Source organism: Globicephala melas, chromosome 9, assembly GCF_963455315.2.
Source record: "Globicephala melas chromosome 9, mGloMel1.2, whole genome shotgun sequence".
Taxonomy (NCBI): domain Eukaryota; kingdom Metazoa; phylum Chordata; class Mammalia; order Artiodactyla; family Delphinidae; genus Globicephala; species Globicephala melas.
Genome location: NC_083322.1, coordinates 87197045 through 87217510, shown reverse-complemented (window position 1 = coordinate 87217510; position 20466 = coordinate 87197045). Strand labels below are relative to the sequence as shown.

Below are 20466 nucleotides of genomic sequence, written 5' to 3'. Positions count from 1 at the left end.
AAAACTTTGAATTCTGTTTCCCATAGGTAGAGAAACTCAAATGCAGAAAAAGAGATTCTAATAAGCAACTGGCTCTAAAACTGAAATAAGAAGTATGCTCTCTTATTAACTAAGTCAATACTGACTGCTTCTTTTAGAAGTTCTCTAAAAGCTAATAAATGCAGAAGGAATGATCAAATTAGAAAAGTTACCAATCTGCTACCTTCGAGAGATAATGGATTTCGGCAACAGATAACCATAGATGCTAAAACCTTGAAAATTTAAAGATGATGGACAGATAAGGCTGACAACACCTGAACTTCTTGATCATTCTTAACATCACTGGAAGTTAGACAACTAAGTTTTTCTGTGCTTCTTCTAATATTATGCAACAGAAAATATAAAGTCCCACATAAAAAGTCTCATGCTGAAAAAAGAAATATGAAAGAGGGAAGAAAAAACAAATCTGAAGCTAATCATATCTCTTTATCTAAATATCAGTTTATCAGAAATATGGGGAAAGTGGAATATTACATGATGCCAAAAGGAAGAAAAGAGCCAAATACAGAATACTGAAACTTCTGTAGGCCAAATGATCCAGTTTCTTATACAGTATGAGGAAAAACACAATTTAAAGTGTTGTTCCAGATAAAAAAATGATTCAAGAGACATTTCAATCAAATACAATGTGTGGATCTTGTCTGGAGCCAATTTGAACACACCAATTACAAAAAGACAGTTTTGAGACAAGTGAAAGAAATCTGAAGATGAACTGGGTATTTTATATTAAGGAAGTATTAATTTTGCTATATGAGATAATAGTATTGTGGTTTAAAAAAAAAGTCCTTCTCTGTTAGTGGTGCATACTGAACTATACATAGTTAAACTGATGTGAGGATATGCTTCAAAAATCTTTAGGGCTTCCCTGGTGGCGCAGTGGTTGAGAGTCCGCCTGCCGATGCAGGGGACACAGGTTCGTGCCCCGGTCCGGGAAGATCCCACATGCCGCGGAGCGGCTGGGCCCGTGAGCCATGGCCACTGAGCCTGCGCATCCGGAGCCTGTGCTCCGCAAGAGAGGCCACTACAGTGAGAGGCCCGCGTACCGCCAAAAAAAAAAAAAAAATCTTTAAAACTATGGGATACGTGAAACAAGACTGGCAAAACTCTGAATACTGCTGAAGCTGAGTAATGGCCACCTGAGATTATTATACTATTCTCCCTACTACTGTACATATTTTTGTATTTCCCTACTAAAAAGTTTTTTTTTTTTAAGTTCCCCAAGCCTTTTATCTTACATATACTGTCCTATATAAAATAGGTAACTATAAGAATGGTATACTTCCTCCCAACTCAGGAAGACGTCCTCGCCATCTATTTCTAAGCCTCTATCTGGGGAATCTCTCTTAACCCTTAATTCTTAATTTCAACACAGTCCTCAAGGCTCACTTCAGGTACTCCTTAAGGAGCACTTTTGTGACTGCTTCAACTTGTAATTTTATAAATTCTAGATTCCTACAGCACTTATTTGCTGTACTGTTAATTTATTACTTTTCATGTAATATTTTCATATGCTGTCAATCATCTTCCCATATGCATTTATTATTTTCTCTCCCAAACTCCATCAAAATTAACAAGTTTTATCCAGTAGGAAGAACATGGAATTGGGACTTACATGTCTAATGCTGGCCATTAAAGGGGTACAGGTACAGTATGCACCTTTCTGAACCTGAGTTTTTTATTTGTAAAGTGGGGATAAATATACCTGCTTCACCCTCTCTCCAGAAATATGGATGAAACTCAAATGACACAGAGGATGTGAAAATGTATTTTTCTCAACTGTAATGTATTATAAATGTGTAACATACTCATGTATTCAGAAATGCCTCTCTCACTATGAATATTCAGACTGAAGTTGCTTTTAAATTATTTTAAACCTTAACTCCACAATAATTCAATTCCAGTAAAGTTCTAAGTGTAAGTTTAACTAGACCTATTTTAAATAAATCACTAAAGTTGCAAGGTACCAAAACCTTATTGATATTTAAATCACTTAGTAAATATTTATTGAGCTCTAAATATGTGCTAAAGTCCTTATAAAGTTTATTCTTATTTATTTATTTTATAAATTTATTTATTTTATTTTTATTTTTGGTTGTGTTGGGTCTTTGCTGCTGCTCCCGGGCTTTCTCTACTTGCTGCGAGCGGGGGCCACTCTTTGTCGCGGTACGCGGGCTTCTCATTGCGGTGGCTTCTCTTGTTGCAAAGCACGGGCTCTAGGCACGCGGGCTTCAGTAGTTGCAGCATGCGGGTTCTGTAGTTGTGGCTCGCGGGCTCTAGAGTGCAGGCTCAGTAGTTGTGGCGCACAGGCTTACCTGCTCCGCAGAATGCGGGATCTTCCCGGACCAGGGATCGAACACAGGTCCCTTCATTGGCAGGCAGATTCTTAACCACTGCGCCACCAGGGAAGCCCCATAAAGTTTATTTTTAAAGTATAGTCCCATAACTCCCTAAATTAGGTTGAAATAAGTGCCTTTGCTATCCTTTTGTAAAGCAGATTTTTAATACATATTTTCTTAGAGTTGAGTCCATATATACCACTGAGTTCTTTACATAGCAAAAGACTAAACTTTATACCAAGAAATGTAATCAGTAATCATGAACATGTAATACTGATATAATAAAGTTTTAAAATTCTAGGTCGGTGATTCAGAACATTAACCAGGAAAATGTTTTATTGCTACACTGTGTGTGTGTGTGTATATATATATATATACACATATACACATATGTATTACTAATCCAACATGAACACACAAAGCAATATACGTACATCACTTTTCCATACTTACTTTCCTTATCTCTTTTAATGACATTATACACTCCAGGAGGCAAGGACCAATTACTATAGTAAAGGTTATTTACCACAAACAAAATAGGAAATAGAAAATGGTATAACTACAGAATGAGATTAATGTTCTAGTTTTAATTCCAATCACTGCTTAAAACATTCCTCATTTCAACACAAAAGCTAATAAGCAAGGAATCACTATCACTGGCAGCAGAGATTTTTTTAATGTTTAGACTGTTTTAAAATGAATATTTCTAAAGTTTTTGGTTTAAAAGGTTTTTAGAAGAGCTATATAGAGGTATGTTAAGGCTTAAGCATGTCAATGAAAAATGAAGCTAATTTTGGTGGAACACTTAATACAGTATACATATGTAAGGTTTATGTAGATTAACACAATCCGATACAATGTATTAGATACATTTTTCACACAATCTAATATCCAACATGTTGGGACTTCCCTGGCAATCCAGTGGTTAAGACTCCGTGCTTCCAATGCAGGGAATGCAGGTTCGATTCCTGGTCAAGGAACTAAGATACCATATGCCATGGGGTGTGGCCAAAAAAAAAAAAAAAAGAAAAGAATATCCAACATGTTAAACCAAGGAGCAGTATGTGAGCTCCTTAAAGAGAAGTGACTATTTTATTCAAAAAATTTTTATGGGAATATTTTATTTGATTCCTCTCTTTAAACTCTTAAAGGCACCCCCTAGTTTTTATGTTTTAATGTTAAGTGACTAAGAACCTATCCATACAGATAGGTTCACTCCTACCTCCACTGAACTATCATATTTCCCAATACACAGGTCTCAAACTTATGAACAATCTTCATAACATGCCCCTTAAGCCCTGGTGACAATTTATTTCTTCAATAATATGTGGCAGACAGAAAGGCAGGGTATGACGGCCATGAGTATAATATATCCTGTACAAAGAGACGATAATCTCATGATGATCATCACTTTGCTGGACTCTCCTGACATACTTTACTATACAAAGTCAAGAAATGATCTTATCTTAGTATTGATATTTCTGTCCCTGCTTATAATAAAGCATTTGCTATTTTCTGCTGACTCACAGTCCTCTCAAATCTATATCTTATCACCCTTAACATAAGCTTTCAGTACATGAAAGAATGAATCTGGAGATATCATTATACAGTCCCTATTCCAAAGAAGTCACACAGACATTAAAACAGAGCAACCCTAATAATGCTGGAGGAGGACACCACAGTTTAGACCACTCCATCCAGAAAGTTTATTCCTATACTTTGTTTCCATCTATGATAAATAGATGATAAATCTATTGATCTATAGATCTATAGATCTATTGATCTATAAATCTATGATAAATCCCACTTACAGAATTTTTCTGGGTTTTTCTTGTGTGTATTTACCTTACAATCAAAGGAGCACACAAACCGTAATTCAACAAATAGTTCTATGATGATGTTCAATATGTAAAGTAACTTGTTAGATTCTAGACAAGATAGAAAGATATATAAAACCTACTCACACCCCTCTCCTCAGAGTTTCTGATCGTGGAAGGAATGGCAGGGTTAGCAAAAAGAGACAGGTATACAAAAACCCCCATACAAGGCAAAAATAGGGTAATGCCCTAAGAAAGATATGAGTAAATGCTTAAAAAAAACTCTTTCCTCTTATGCATGAGACCTTGATCTTTGGTCAACTTTCTGCCTCTGATCCCCTGCAAACCTGATAGCTAATTTGCTATACTGCTAGGTACATTAATAAAAATGATCCTTGGTTGGTAAATTAATTTTATCTGGACTGGGAAAATTATAAATACTTGATGAGGATGCCACAGATGTGAACTTCCCCAAGATGCAGTGACTCCTGGAAGGGAACCTGGAAGTTCTCCCTATGGTTGTTACAAGAAATATTGGCTTCTGAGGTGCATGGGGCTTCTAAATTAGGGAACACCCTCACATCTGCCCAATGTGGATCTTAAGTCCTTGTCCCTGACCAGTCACCTGACAACCCAAGAAAGTAACTCCTGGATGGCTGACTGTACTCTTTCATAGACACACAGAGAGGAACACTTGATGCTAACCTCCGATAAGCTATGGTTCCTATCCTATTTACCATGTAGACTAATGCCAAGTATGGCCTACGACAGTCTTGTAAGTCTGAATGTTTAGTTGAACTTAAAAAGACCTCCTTGTAGGAGCTGCAAAAGGTCAACGCTCTAGGCTCTAGATTCTGCAGGGTTCAAGAGAAAGACATATCTACCTGAGTAACAGGAAAGATAAGGAGTGACATCATGAGGTTTCATTAGATGTGAGAATGCTTCTGAAAGATATGCAGGAATTTCAACATTTGAATGTTAAACGAGGTAAATCTTCTATTGAAAAAATTTAATTTAAAAAAAAGCAGTAATGATGGGGCTTCCCTGGTGGCGCAGTGGTTGAGAGTCCGCCTGCCGATGCAGGGAACATGGGTTCGTGCCCCGGTCCGGGAGGATCCCGCGTACCGTGGAGCGGCTGGGCCCGTGAGCCATGGACACTGAGCCTGCGCGTCCAGAGCCTGTGATCCGCAGCGCGAGGGGCCACAGCAGTGAGAGGCCGGTGTACCACAAAAAAAAAAAAAAAAAAAAAAGCAGTAATGATGGAGAAAGAAAATATCTCATGCATATGCAAAAGGTAGGAAAAATGGCCTGTAGAATCTTTAAGGAGTATGGAGAGGTCAGTCAGACTTCAAGACAGTGTTTATTTATTTACCTGTTTCTCAAAATCAAATATACAAATCCCCATAATAGAAGGAGGGGGATTTTTCTTTGTAGATTTGGATTTAGAAAAAGATTACATTAAATTAGATCTTTAAGTGATCTGTGTACCAACACCATCAAACACAAATTCAAGCCCTTGCATTTGAAATCTCATGGCAATATTTGGTATTAAGTGGTAGTCAACTGGAATAATTCTAAACATACTCTTTTTACCTATCTCAAAATTAATATAGTAAAATTTTAAAATTTCAGAGAGCTCACAGAGCTGCCTAGGGATTATAACCACAGACCACAGTTTGAATAGCACTGATTAAACAAATACTGAGGGCCTAATGTTTGCCAGGGACTATGAGAGTTATAAAGATAAGACACTGTCTCTGCCTTCAAGGAACTTATGATAATACAGTTTTCACTCATTCAATAAACATCTGAGCACACACTAAGTAGAAGAGACTGAGATGCTGGAAATCAAAAAATAAAGAAGTAACAGTGGCCCTTCTCAAGAAACTGATGTATGGGGAAGACAAACAAGTACATCAATGATTACAATAGTGCTATAAGAGGCACACACAGGGGCCATTCATAATAATTCATAATAGTTTAAGTAAGTTTTAAAGAATAAGTTAACAAGCCCAAGAAATACAGGTGGAAGAGATGGAGAAGATATTCCAGACAGAAGGCGCACAGGGAATCAGAGATATCAACAGCAAGAAGTGTTTAAGCATGTTTCTCTAAGCATGATCAACAGACCACCAGCACCACAATCATCAGTAGTGCATGTTACAATTTCTTACAACTCTACTTAACCAAATGAATCAAACATTTTTAAGATCAGGCTCACAAATCTATATTGTAATAAGCACCTCAATCTACATTCACGGTAGTTTAGGAAGCACAGATTAAAAAGAACTGCTAAAATTCAGAGCAGAAAGAGTTAAAGGCATAGAGAAGGGGCCAGAGATGAGGGCAGATAAGTCAGGCAAGGAACAGTTCAAGAAGTACCTTGGGTATCCAGCTAAGGAATATGATCTTTATCCTGAAAAACTATACAGAGCCACTAATGGTTTGTTTCTCCCACAGGGAAGATCAGAGCAGCAGCATGGCAAAATAAAGCTGAGGGCTTCAAATGTGAGGTGGAGCAATCTGTGAATAATTCTCCCAGATTCAGTAGGTTTAGAAGCTCTGAACCTGATGAGAACATGTAAAAAGTGCTACCTCTCCAAAACTCCTCCTTACTGGTTAGTTACCTTTGCTCAGTTCTTTGCTTCACTGAAAAACACGTAGTACCCCGTCTAGTTTCAAAGTGATCCTCATGAGTGTAGGGTGCCCAGGGTCCAAACTGGTAACCTTTTTATTGAAGAAAGGGATATGAAACTATGCAACTTGCTATTGTAACTAATAATTCTGCAATTTTATTCTTGAATTCCTTCAATACTAAGTACAGGACCAACCCACCTTGATGATTTACCTACATTAATTTTTTATTAGGTACAGAATACAGGGCACATTAACCACTGTTAGATTCATTTGAAACTTAGCTACTTTCAATGACAATGTGGAAATAAATGACTTTAAAATATTTTATTACTGAAAGAAGACTTAACTCTTGATAATCCCTGGATCTATGAATTACACCACCAACAAGAAGTTTCCATTAATTCTCTAGCAGGTTTCCTTCTTATAATGTGTTTTTAAAACCTTACTAAACTTGGTGTCATTTGCCAAATACGCATCAAATTATCTTTTCATCCACTTAATTTCTAGTTGTTACATGTCATGCCAAACTTCTTTCAGTCGACTTTTCCGTTTAAGACAGTTCTGAATTCTGAAAGAAACTTTCTACTTGGCTGTTTAGCCACACAAAGCTCGAGTCAGCTTCAAGGGCCTGTTTTTGATCTACAGCACATTACTAAAAAGCTTCCAAAAAGAGACCTTTACGTACACTCTAAAGTTGAGAAAATACAATTACATTTTAAACTCCTACTCTTAACCATATGATCTGGGAATTTAAGCCTTCCTCGGTTAAAGACAATATGATTTAAAATTTCCTAGTTAAAATACCATAACTGGTTAAAAATCTTATATTCCATCATGGTGAGTACTCAATCACTCAAATAATGTAGTAAATTTCAGTTTCCCTCTTGTCACTATTTTAATTCTGCTAGTTTCCTAATGCCTTTTTAGTATTTTCCACCTTCCTGAAATAGGCACTAACCAGAACTGTTACTTTAAAGAACTACAGCATTCAACTCATTGAAATCAGACTAGCTGTTTAAAGACTTTTTTTTTTTTTTTACATATAAGGGACATTTTATTCAGTTCTATAGTCCCGTATATCTATCTACCACAAAGAGGCTGTAAAAAATTTGTAGCTTTAGTTCTACCTCTCCTAAACAAATGAAGTAGAATTAGCTAAGATATGAGCACAATCATTTGTGTATAATAAGCTTTGGGGTTAACCAAGAGACCTTCAAGCCATATGATTCATGACTTACTACTGTCTGCTTCCAAACTTTTTCATCCTCCCAGACACTTTATACTCATTAAACCTCTTACCTTCTCCAGGCCCAAGCACCTGGTAACCTCTATTTTACCGTCTGTCTCTATTAGCCCATTCTAGACACTTTATATAAATGGAATTATAAAATATTTATCCTTTTGTGTCTGGCTTACTTAGTGTAATGTTTTCAGGGTTCATCCATTTGTAGCATGTTTCAGAATTCTGTTCCTTTTTATGGCTGAATAATATTCCACTGTATAGATGTACCACATTTTGTTTATCCGTTCATCTGTTGATGGACACTTGGGATGTTTCCACCTTTTGGCTATTATGAGTAATGCTGTTGTGAATATTGGTATTCAAGTACCTGTTTTGAGCCCTTGATTTCAGTTCTTTTGGGTATATACTTAGGAGTAGAATTCCTGGGTCATAAGGTAATTCTATGTTTAACGTTTTGAGAAACCACCAAACTGTTTTCCATCTGGTTTTCTTTTCATGCCTTAATCTCCTTTTTAAATGTTTCTTCTCCTGTTTCTTAAATATTTTTGTTTTCTAGGTGTCTACACTTTGTAAACTGTACTGGAGGTTTCCATCCACTAGTACTGTAGCTTTCACCATTTCCTAAGTGTTCATGACTTCCAAATCAGCCTTAACCTAATTCTATCTCATTAGCTCCACCCAAATAGCTCTCCACATTACTAGACCTCTTAATTTAGATGTGTCATGACTATAAAGTACATGTTTGTTGTAGAAAATCCTTTCTCACGTCCCAGATTTTGGAATTTAAAATTAAATTTAGAGCTGGGGCCAGCAAACCTTTTCTGTAAAGGACCAGAAAGTAAATATATTTAAGGCTTGGAACAACACAGTTTCTGTTGCAACTACTCAGCTCTGTTGTACCTGGAAAGCCAGAAAACATATTTAAATAATTGGGCATGACTTTTTAAAATAAACTTATTTATTTATTTTTTATTTTTGGCTGCAATGGGTCTTTGTTGCGTGCAGGCTTTCTCTAGTTGCAGTGAGTGGGGGCTACTCTTCGTTGCATTGTGCGGGCCTCTCATAGCAGTGGCTTCTCTTGTTGCACAGCACAGGCTCTAGGCATGCGGACTTCAGTAGTTGTGGTGCGTGGGCTCAGTAGATGTGGCCTGTGGGCTCTAGAGCACAGGCTAAGTAGTTGTGGCACGTGGGCATAGTTGCTCCACAGCATGTGGGATCTTCCAAGACCAGGGCTCAAACTCGTGTCCCCTGCATTGGCAGGCAGATTCTTAACCACTGCGCCACCAGGGAAGTCCGTGACTGAGTTTTTTTTTTTTTAATTAATTAATTAATTTATGCAGATTCTTAACCACTGCGCCACCAGGGAAGTCCATGACTGAGTTTTGTTTGTTTGTTTATTTATGACTGCACTGGGTCTTTGTTGCTGTGCACAGGCTTCTCATTGTGGTGGCTTCTCTTGTGGCGGAGCAGAGCCTCCAGGCACACAGGCTTCAGTAGTTGTGGCTTGCTGGCTTCAGTTGTTGTGGTTCGCGGGCTCTAGAGTGCAGGCTCAGTAGTTGTGGCGCACGGGCTTAGCTGCTCTGCGGCATGTGGGATCTTCCTGGACGAGGGATCAAACCCGTGTCCCCTGCATTGGCCGGTGGATTCTTAAGCACTGCGCCACCAGAGAAGCCCCATGACTGAGTTTTAATAAAACTTTATTCTCAAAAGTCAGGCAGCAGGCTGGATTTGGCTCAGGGATCCTTCTTTGCCAACTGCTTGTTTAGAGAGAGCAAATTCTGGGAAAGAACAGACTGTAATAAAGAGTACCCTTTTTCTCTAATTTCAATGGCTTAAGCAAGTACTACTAGTTCAGTGGTATAACTTTCTTTGAAAATGTAACAAGAACTCAACAGGAATTTCTTATTACTTTATTAGTAAATATTTATTGAGGGTTTATTATATACCAGCTACTGTTTTAGGTACTGGGAACACAACTCTATTATCTAAAATCTTGTATTTATATTAAATTTCTGTTTTTCTCTTGTAAAATGGAAAAATGTCACTCTTTTTATTACAGTCCTATTCTTCCACTTGCCCTCTGGTTCTCATCCCTTCTCACCTTTTCAAGATCTTTACACTTTACTCTTGCCTGCAGTTATTATCCCATGTCTCCTGTGTCTTCAGTCTCCCTCTATGTTAGATCATTCCTGTCTTATTTATTATTCCATTTAAAACACCTGCCCCCTTTTACTTATCTTTCCATTTCTCTGTTCCTCTTTAGAGAAAACTCCTTGAAAGAGTTGTTTGTGCTCAATATCAGGTTGCACAACAGCACTTTAACTACCCATGTTGTCAAACCAATTGGTAATCGTAATTTATATACACTTTTCAGCATTTGATGTAAATAAACATTCCCTTCTCCTAAAAAGATTTATTAACTCTGCCAGCTTTCTGGGTACCACACTTAACTGGCCACTCTTTCTCAGTTTTTGCTTGATCTTCTGCCCACAAATGTTTTCTTTTTTCCCCAGGATCATGTTTTTCTTTAAACAACTCTATCTCCATCCAGTTGCTTAATCCAAAACCCTAACGTGTCATTCTTGATCACTCCTTTGCCCTCACCCTCCACACTAATGCTATGGTCGATCCTGTGTCTCCTTCCAATATACATTTAGAATCAGTACACCTCTCTCCATTTCTACCATTTTCCTAGTCCAAGCCCTTGCCATCTCTTGCCTGGATACTGTGGTAACACTGTGAATGTACTTCATGTACTTTATGCCACCAACCTGTAAACTTAAAAACAGTTAAAATGGTAAGTTTTATGTTATGTATATTTTACTACAATTTGAGAAAAAGAAAGAAAGAAAGAAAATCACAAAAGGATAGTTTCACTGAAGCCAAAGGTACAGAGAATCAATAGCATCAAATCCTGCTGAGAGAGCAAGCAATATGAGGCCTGAAAACCATGCATTAGCTTCAGTATGCCAGTAGCATGGTCAAAGTAAAAGCTGATTCCTATGGAGCAAGTGGAAGAATTAAAACAAGGGTGAACGATGCAAAGATTCAAGCATCTGAATGGGCCTACAATTTAGACAGTGCACAAGGAATTACAGGAATGAGAGGCACAGATAATACTGACAAAAGGTCAAGACTTAATCTGAATTAGCCACTCTCAGAACCTACCTCTGACCCCATGAGGTGATACTGGGGTCTTGGAAAAGGTAAAAGGCTGTTGCTAAGACTTGGTTAGTAGAGCAGATAGAACAAAGATATAGTAGGGCTCGTCTGCATATGGCCCCAAGGGAGTTTCAGGATATGGTTTCTTTCCCTCAGATTGGAAGTAGTTTTGTTCTGGCCTAGAATTGGTGGTAGTAGATCTGCTCCTGCTGAGTCTAGACAGGCATAATGTGGAGGGCAGTTCCTGGACCCCCAGACAATGCTGTCATGAAGCTAGGGGTTGAGAATCAGCTGCTGAGTCCTGCTTGGTGTGGCACAGAGTGCAGTAGGACAGCTACTGTTCAGGGAAACAGAGTATCTGCTGCTCTAAAGTGATGTTCAGGCACTGTTCTACAAGGTATTTTAAACATCACATTGTCCAACCTCCAGTTTTACAGACGGGGAGATGACTGATTTAAGGGCCACAAACTCTAGATCCAAGCCCTAACTTATTATTAAGTCATTGTGTATCCATGGGACATGCCACATAATCACTCTGGGTCTCAGTTTCCACATTTATAAAATGAAGTCTTAATTCTAAGTCACATGGCATTATAATAGCAAAGAAAATACTAAAGCCCATATCTCTTATGTTGGTCTAGTACTTTTCCCACCGAATTGCATTATCCCCACTATTCCTGTGAAATTTACCAGAATGCTATTTATGCCTATGGATTAATGATCTAATGAGGTAAACAGCTTTATACCTCATTTCTGTATTACAAAACAGTACTATGTGTCTTTTTTTTTTTTTTTTGTCATTTTATTAGAGTTACACAAAGCCTGGTTTCTGGTAATTCTGAATCTATGTCACCTTAATTGTCATCACTTCACAAACTTTACAAATATGGAGAACAATTTTGGTCATTAAAGTTGAAATTATTTATGTAATATCTGCATTCTTAAAAATGAAAATAGGCTATTTTCAAATATGTTACAGTTCTAGATTATTGTTGAAAACTCAGAAAGCAGGACAACTACCATTTTGTTTACAGTAATCTAACTGATGTTGCCACATTTCCTGGAACCACTTTACAAATTTAAAACCTTGTTTATATCAAAATATCCTTATTCTTTAAAAAGCCATCAAAAATCATCATTCATTATACATTTTAGTGCAGACGTTTAAGTAGTCAGGTGAACTGAAGACGTAAAAAGAGAGAAAAGCCAATCATTAAGAGAGGCATTTACAGAAAAAGAACAGGTTAGAACGATTGATCAAAATAAGCTCTGGGGGACTTCCCTGGTGGTGCAGTGGTTGGGAATCCACCTGCCAATGCAGGGCACATGGGTTCGGGCCCTCGTCCGGGGGGATCCCACATGCCACGGAGCGGCTGGGTTCATGCACCACAACTACTGAGCCGGTGCTCTAGAGCCCACGAGCCACAACTACTGAAGCCTGCATGCCTAGAGCCCGGGCTCCGCAACGAGAGAAGCCACCGCAGTGAGAGGCCTGTGTACCGCAGCGAGGAGTGGCGCCCGCCAGCTGCAACTAGAGAAAGCCCATGTGCAGCAACGAAGACCCCATGCAGACAAAAATAAATAAATAAATGAATAAAAAAATAAATAAATAAGCTCTGATTCCTCCTGAAATTGGACTTTTATGACTTCCTTCTTCCTCATCAAAAATTTAATTTCTTCCCTGTATAAACCTACAAAATATAGTTGGATTTTAATGAGACGCTTATACCACTGTTTTAGGTGAAACCTCTAATTTTCCTTTTAATGTTTAAAACATTCAATAATGGACACTTGGGTATCAGTAACTGCACATGGATAGACTAGCTCCCTAATTGTTACAGTAATGAATGTGAAAGATCTCCATGAGTTCTCAAGTATGCTCCTTCAGATCTGTGATCAAAACATGTCTATCGTTCTTGTTATAACTTATTACTTTTTAAAGATACATTAAAATTACACAAACTACAATAGTATACAAGAAATGTTTTTAAATGGAGAGGTTTGGTGTGACAATTGCCCTCAGTTTATCACATGTGGCATTTTACTTCATTTAACTCATCTGTTAAGAAAACTTAGCTCTTTGGATCTATGTGGCAAAATGGATCTGGAGCCAAGCAGCCTTGGGTTTAACTCTCTTATTTTTTATTAACTATGGCCTTAGTTAATTAAGTCTGTTATCTCCTTGAGCTGCATTTCTTTTGCAAAATGGGAATAATACCTGCCCAACTTTTTGCTGGGGTTATGAAGAGGTATTACACACTACATTACAGACAACTCTATGAACGCAGTGAGCTCTGTAATCAGTATCACAAGTGGGGAAAAAAATTAGAGAAAAAATGTGTTTATTATTACGTATAAAGCAAATGAGAAATTCAACGTCATTCTAAGAACCGTTCTAAACGATGCTAAGACAGTACTTTAAAATAGGCTTTTGAATATTAAAACAAAATCACATTTAAATGAAAGCACTTCCAAATTAGGATAAGCAAATCAACACTTTAAGAGCAGCAGAAAGTATTAGCTTCTTGATAGTAGATTAAGTGTAAAGAAATCATAAGCAGAAATGTTAAGTACTAGTGGAACATGAACACGTAAAAAGCTATTGAAAACATTTCATTATACACAAAACATTTTAGTATCTTCAATTACAGAAATTCAGACTAAAAGCAACCAAACACTTCAACAAATTAATCAATTCTGTCAGCAGGTGGCTCTAGTGACATTGAAATAACTAGTATCAAATACTATAAGCAAAATATAGATAGTAAAAATGTACTGAATCTCAGAAATTTGGAGTCAAAAAGAGTCACATTAATACTTCAATCCAAATCCTGTTTTTCAAATGAAGACACAAAAGCCTACCATAATTAAGTGGCTTAAGTCTACCATAAGTAAGTCTACCATAATTATGTTAGTGGCAAAACAAAACTGAAAACCCAGATCTCTCTCTTTAGTACTCTCAAGTCAACAAAGAGGCATTTACTGTATTGCCAGGCATAGTACTAAAAGCCCTCCTTCAAAATAATTCACCTATAACTTAGATATGTCACATTTACTAATTTGTCTACCTCATCCAAAAATACACATAATTATATAAAAGCTCATTATAAAGACTTCTAACGGAACATTTGGTAGTAATAATAATGTTAAAAGGAATACAATGTTAGCAATCATGTTCCCAGTCTCTGAGAGGAAAAAGTAATTTGGCTCTTCTTTTTTAAAAAGGCTAGGGAAGAATACATTTAACACTCCCCATTTATACCTCTTCCCACTTCCCAGCTCCAGAAGGGTTTCTCATCTTCGCTTCTTTAACCAATTTAGTAATTCAGATGGAATATCAGACGTAAAATAGGTAAGAAGCAACAGAATAGGTCAATTTCTACCAATTAGGATAAAAAACACACAATTCTAATAAATGGCCGAACTCTGGCTCACTTTCCTATCTATCTAGTGGTAATGGAGTCTAGGTTTTCTTTCATATTTCTTATCTTTGAGCAGAGACCTGATGAGAATACCTTTGTTACATGCAGTCATATATTATACTGAATTTATTACTCCTAAAACTAAAGCTACTACTTACATGAACCATATATCAAAATAAATCAGTTGTTATATAAATCACTTTTTGTAACAGTATTAGAAAAGGAGCTATAATAGAAATAAGCCTAAAATCAACACATCAATAAGTTCTGCCTCTGCCACTTAACTGCTCTGTGACTTCAGTTTCCTCACCTATAATTTAAAAATAATATCTACACCTCATACTTACATCCTTACCTTTCTTATTCAGAAAGAAACAGATCATTATGATCTCAGTTAGAATTTTTATAACTAGCCTAGGCTTCATTGTTCTTTTCTCTTCTGAGAGCCTATACTTTGTTATTTGGTCTAGAACTTCTCTATCCAATACAGCAGCCTCTAGACATGTGCTACTGAACATCTGAAATGCGGCTAGTTTGAACTGAGAGGCACTGGATGTGTAAAACCAACTCTTGGCAGGAACAGAAAAAAGCAAAATACAAGATCCCTAACTCTGCAGGAAAGGTAAAACAAACCCAAGATTTTTTAAAACTTAGTAATGAGAGGAAAAGAAATATGTAACAAAGAAGCTGGACTCGAAGAGTCTTACTTTAGAGACACAATAACCCAAGAGCAAACGTTACTGAGTATGAAAATACCAGACTAGAGCTTAGCAAACCCATTCTTCATAGATCCTGAAGCAGACCTTCAATTTCCTATCGATAAAATGCTACAGATAGCATGAACTCTATCTAGATGAACTCAGACTTGATGAACATTAAGTGATCAAATAAATTCCCCTTTACAGCCTTAGAAGTGAGTATAAATTTGGTCTAGTACACTAATTCACTCAATTAGCAATCATCAAGTACCTCCTAAACTTTATATTAGTTTATTAGTGATATATTATAATTTAGCAGTACAATATTTAAAAAAATATAACATATAATTAATAACATTATATAGCCACATGAGTGTAATAAAATGTAATTCTCTCTCTTTTTAAAAAACATTTTGAAATAATTATATAGCTTCACAGGATCCTGCATCAACCAACTATAGTATCTTCTGATTATGTATTTGAAATAAAAAGGAAGCAACTTGTTAATTACATCAACATTTCTTACGAAAACAGTTCCAAAAGCTTTATCTGTGGGAATGGGTGGTAGGGTGATATGATTTAAGGATCTTTTTAAGCTTCCAGGCTTTATATATTTATATATAGATAGAAAAGTTTTTAAGTTTGAAAATTAAAACACAAAAATTCTGATAGTTGTCGCATAATAGAAACTGGTACCAGCTATCCTTTCTGTGTCCACTGAGTAGAGGATACTATGCCCAAAGGACATATACTTGTATGTGGAATAGAAAAAAACTAATTTCCTAAAACAGAAATGTTCTTTAAAAAATAGTCATTCTGGGGCTTCCCTGGTGGCGCAGTGGTGGAGAGTCCGCCTGCAGATGCAGGGGACACGGGTTCGTGCCCCGGTCTGGGAAGATCCCACATGCCGCTGAGCGGCTGGGCCCGTGAGCCAGGGCCGCTAAGCCCGCGCGTCCGGAGCCTGTGCTCCGCAACAGGACAGGCCACAACAGTGAGAGGCCCGCGTACCGCAAAAAAAAAAAAAAAAAAAAAAAAAAAGTCATTCTGTAATTACCTACAAATTGATCATTTTCTCACAATAAAAATGGCCACATTTGTATTACGAAAGATTTGGCCCCACAATGTAAATCATACTTTTTCCATACATGCTCTATAAATGCATTTAATAAAGAACATAGGCAGAAAGCAATCCCCTACACTGCCCTCTTTCAATATATTATTCATTCTCTTTTAACTGTATAATTAATATGCAGCTTTCATTCTGTTTGTGAATTGCCTTACAGTACACATACTAAACATGCAAACAAGGCAAAGGTGTATCTCACATTGTATACTGGACTAATTCCTATCAGGTATATAAATAATATTTCATAAACTATATCTTGTATTCAGTGCTTAAGAGGCCAATTTAAAAAAAGACTGTCAAGGTGAATATTTTTAGGAAGCAAAGAATCTTTGATTATTACCAATAAATGCCTATAACTATCATCAGATACAGATTTGCATCTATCAGATGCTATACATTAAGAAAAACTAGTACTTTAGCCTGGGATCCTCTTGCCTGTCAAGCCCTGCTTCCAGGTTCTTTCCTTCCTGAGTAGTGTCACTACCTGGGCAGAATGAATGTCAATCAACTGTCATAAGAGTGCCATGTTTGGGAATCTATTACTTTACAACAAAAATAACTTAACGCATAGTGTAAAAAAATGGCTTTTAAAAACTGTATTTTAATAATCATATAATTAAATGGACTATGTAGCATATTATAGGAATACTAGAGAGCATCCCTGAGTCTTTCTCAATGGCAGAAGCAGGAGTGGTGAAAACACTTCTAGACCATTTGAAATGCCAGCAAAAGGAGAATATTAACTGCAATTTTTGTCCTCTCTACATACCAGTTTTAGGAGCTCAAAAATAAATAAATTTGTTTTTATTTTTTTTAACTTGAATTCAGCTTTCTGGTCAATGAGCGTCCCATTTAGCACAATACAACTACATATTGAATCCGAGAGCAAACGTATGCATCTTTCCATCCTTTAGATTCCAACACTGTCACATGAACCCCTTGCAATTTCCAAAAACAATCAATTTTCACAGCAATAACTTAGTGCTAATGTAGTGGTCTTTCAAGATCAAAATAAAATGAAATCTATCCACACAACTGCCAAGACCAAAGAGTTAGAGGCGAGGAAGAACCTTTCACTGAATCCCTCAGAAATGGCTCCCATAAAAGCAAAAAGTGGCAAAGTACACATCTAGAAGGAAATACTCCCTTTTTCTTATTTAAAAAATGGCCTGAATTTTATTTTTCAACTCAACTTTTAAAAAAATGAAGTAATTACTGTGTTTAAATGGATATTACAATTTTTTAAAGATTCAAATTTAAAACCAAATTAATTTTCCAATATAAACATGAAAGGTCTTACAATTTAAAAAAACAATAACCTGCTACCTTGACTCTTGATGTCAACAATTAGCAAATGGAAAAGACAAAAAAAATCCGAAAAAGATAGAGCATTTTGGCTCAAAAGTTATTTACAAAGTAATTTTAGTTAAAGGAATTTTTGCCTTTAAACTTCTGACATTTTATTTTAGCCAAGAGTCTAAAATGAGAAAAAATATAAATGCAAATCAAGCACTGCTTGGTTGTGCTAAAATAATTACATGAAATATTTTGCCCTTCCCTATCCAAAATACCTTTAATTTAAATACTTACTCTGAGCCTGCAGCCATTTCCAAGTATGACGTTTCTGCTGTATCAACCCCCAATGGGATCACTATGCTCATGACGTTCGCCTCTGGTAAATTCGATTACTATGGAGTCCTATGCATTGGTATCCAAAACACTGGGGCATGCCAGCCACAGTGCTCATTGCAAACATCTAAGTGCATCCACAAACCCTATTTAAAAGAAAAGGGAACCAAAAGTTAAGAATCATCTTCATATTCCCAGCAACAGTCAACCTATAACAAAGGTAAGTAAAATACATGAAGAAAGCATTCTTTATTGAAATATCAATACCAATTGGAATTTGCTCAAGGGGTCTCTATTTTATTTTTCTGGAATTAAGTTATGAGATTATGATCAAAAGAAAAGTTTCTGAATCATAATCTTCCTTAGGGAATGAATTTAGGATGCCAAAAGAATGATTACTAAGGCATACTGCTTAGTGAGGAACCAACAAATATTATTCATTTTGAAAGATAAAACAGAATTTCTTACAGCACTATCCAAAATTAAGTCTTCTTGGTTCAGTAAATGCTTTAACAATAAACTAACAAATATTGAGACTTACTGTGGACTAAGCTTTTACATGGATGGTCTATTTAATCCTCACAACTCTGAGATAGGGATCTCCATTTTATCACCGAGGAATTCAAAAGCAACTAAGGGTAAATAACATAACCAAAGTTGCTCAGTTTAAGAGATAAAACCAGAATTTGAACCAATTCTACTCTATTGTTTATATATTTTTTTTTAAATCTATTTTATTTGTAATAAAGTCAATTGTTTTATACTGGTTGTCATTTTCCATACTACATAAATACATGTATATGGAGGGAGTTTATTTCTCCAGTTTTCTCCCATGAGTTAATGATCCCTAGCACAGACAATTAGAAGAGAAATATACTTGAATATTTTTAAATATTCTTGTCATATACTTGAATACTTATTTTTAAACAAACTTACCATAGTAACAAAAACATATTCAGCTTCCATATCAATTCTTCTAATCTAAATTCACTGTTTAACACCTGCTATATGTACTATATGTGAAATATCTACTCGAAATATTTTCAGCAATGATACAGTACAACTCGGAACAAAGCAGATAGAGATAACCATATAAACAAGAGAAACAGTCAACACTGTCCCTCTCAGGTTATACCTGAAATACTGAAGAGAAGTGTTTCTTCAAATAGCAATTCTTGTATTTACTTTTAATTTTTACAAGTAAGCTTGAGAATATCTACTCAGGTTAATTCCTATTTCACAGATGATGCAGACTGTGAGCTCATATCTTATGGGAAAAAAATACCAAAATATGGAAATAACGAGGTAACAGTGGTTTGAATTCTCCAAGAAAACGAGCCTTTACTTTTAAACCATGAATAACTGGGGGAGAGCTACTAGATTTCAAGTTATAACAAAAATATACGATAACAGGCAATTGCACTTAAAAGTGAAAAACATGAGCATTGGAGCCTATCTCTAACTCTCTAACAGCAGATGTGTGAGCTAGGCAAGTTATTTAACCACTCTAAGCCTCAGGTTCCTTGTTTATAAAATGGATATATATCCGCCTACGATTTCTGTGAAGAAAATGAAATAATGACTGTAAAGCATTTCATACACTGCATTATGCATATTTAGCAATCAATAAGCGGTAGTCACATAAGAAGAGTTGCTCTTATTTCATAACCAAAAAACTGTATGGATAAAAAAACTCTTTAGCTCTCATTTAAAGAGAATCTTCTAATAGTTTTTGAAAATAAAGTATGTAATTATGGTTCTCTATTTGCTACGATTTTACAGTTTTCACCAAATTAAAATCATCCTCTTAAAAAAAAAAATCATTCTCTAAAAACAATTAAAGCAGGGTAAGAAAAAGGAAAAACTGCCCTACCTCCTTTTCTGCACCTGCGACTGTTTTAGAATTACTAAAAAAAGTATATTTTTACTATACTTTTTTTTACTACAAAAAGCTATATTTATTAACCTGCACAAAGCTATAAAATTATGAAATTAGATTCTAAGTGACAACATGCAAGCAACATATAAATCAAATGTTATATTATTCTGTATTTCTTTAAAATACTGAAAACTTGGACCTAAGAACAGATAATTAAAATTTAAAAAAAAATTCTCCTCCTGTTGGTACCATCTAGTTGGTAGAAGTTTTCTTCAGCTCAGCTTATCTTAACATTAGACTCATAGGAAATCTTATATTTTAGGTATATGTTGTTAAATATTTAGTTGTATGTTTTTTCTTAAAACCAGAGGCAGAAACTAGAAAGCAGAAGTCAAATGATTATGTATTCTTTTAGGTAACTGAGTAATATTTCCAACCTAAAACAATTTATTTGAATACGTATTTAATAGTGTCCCCA

The 20466-nt window shown here is 36.0% G+C and overlaps 1 protein-coding gene across 3 annotated transcripts in view; it reads right to left on the bottom strand.

Moving 5' to 3' along the window:
* KMT2E (lysine methyltransferase 2E (inactive)) overlaps positions 1–20466 on the bottom strand; it is a 99466-nt gene that overhangs the window by 56090 nt on the left and 22910 nt on the right. For all 3 annotated transcript variants that reach the window (XM_030834335.3, XM_030834338.3, XM_030834340.3), the window contains one exon: positions 18071–18255. In XM_030834335.3, the coding sequence (XP_030690195.2) occupies positions 18071–18141 (71 nt within the window). In that variant the 5' untranslated portion in view covers positions 18142–18255. The remainder of the gene's footprint in view (positions 1–18070; positions 18256–20466) is intronic.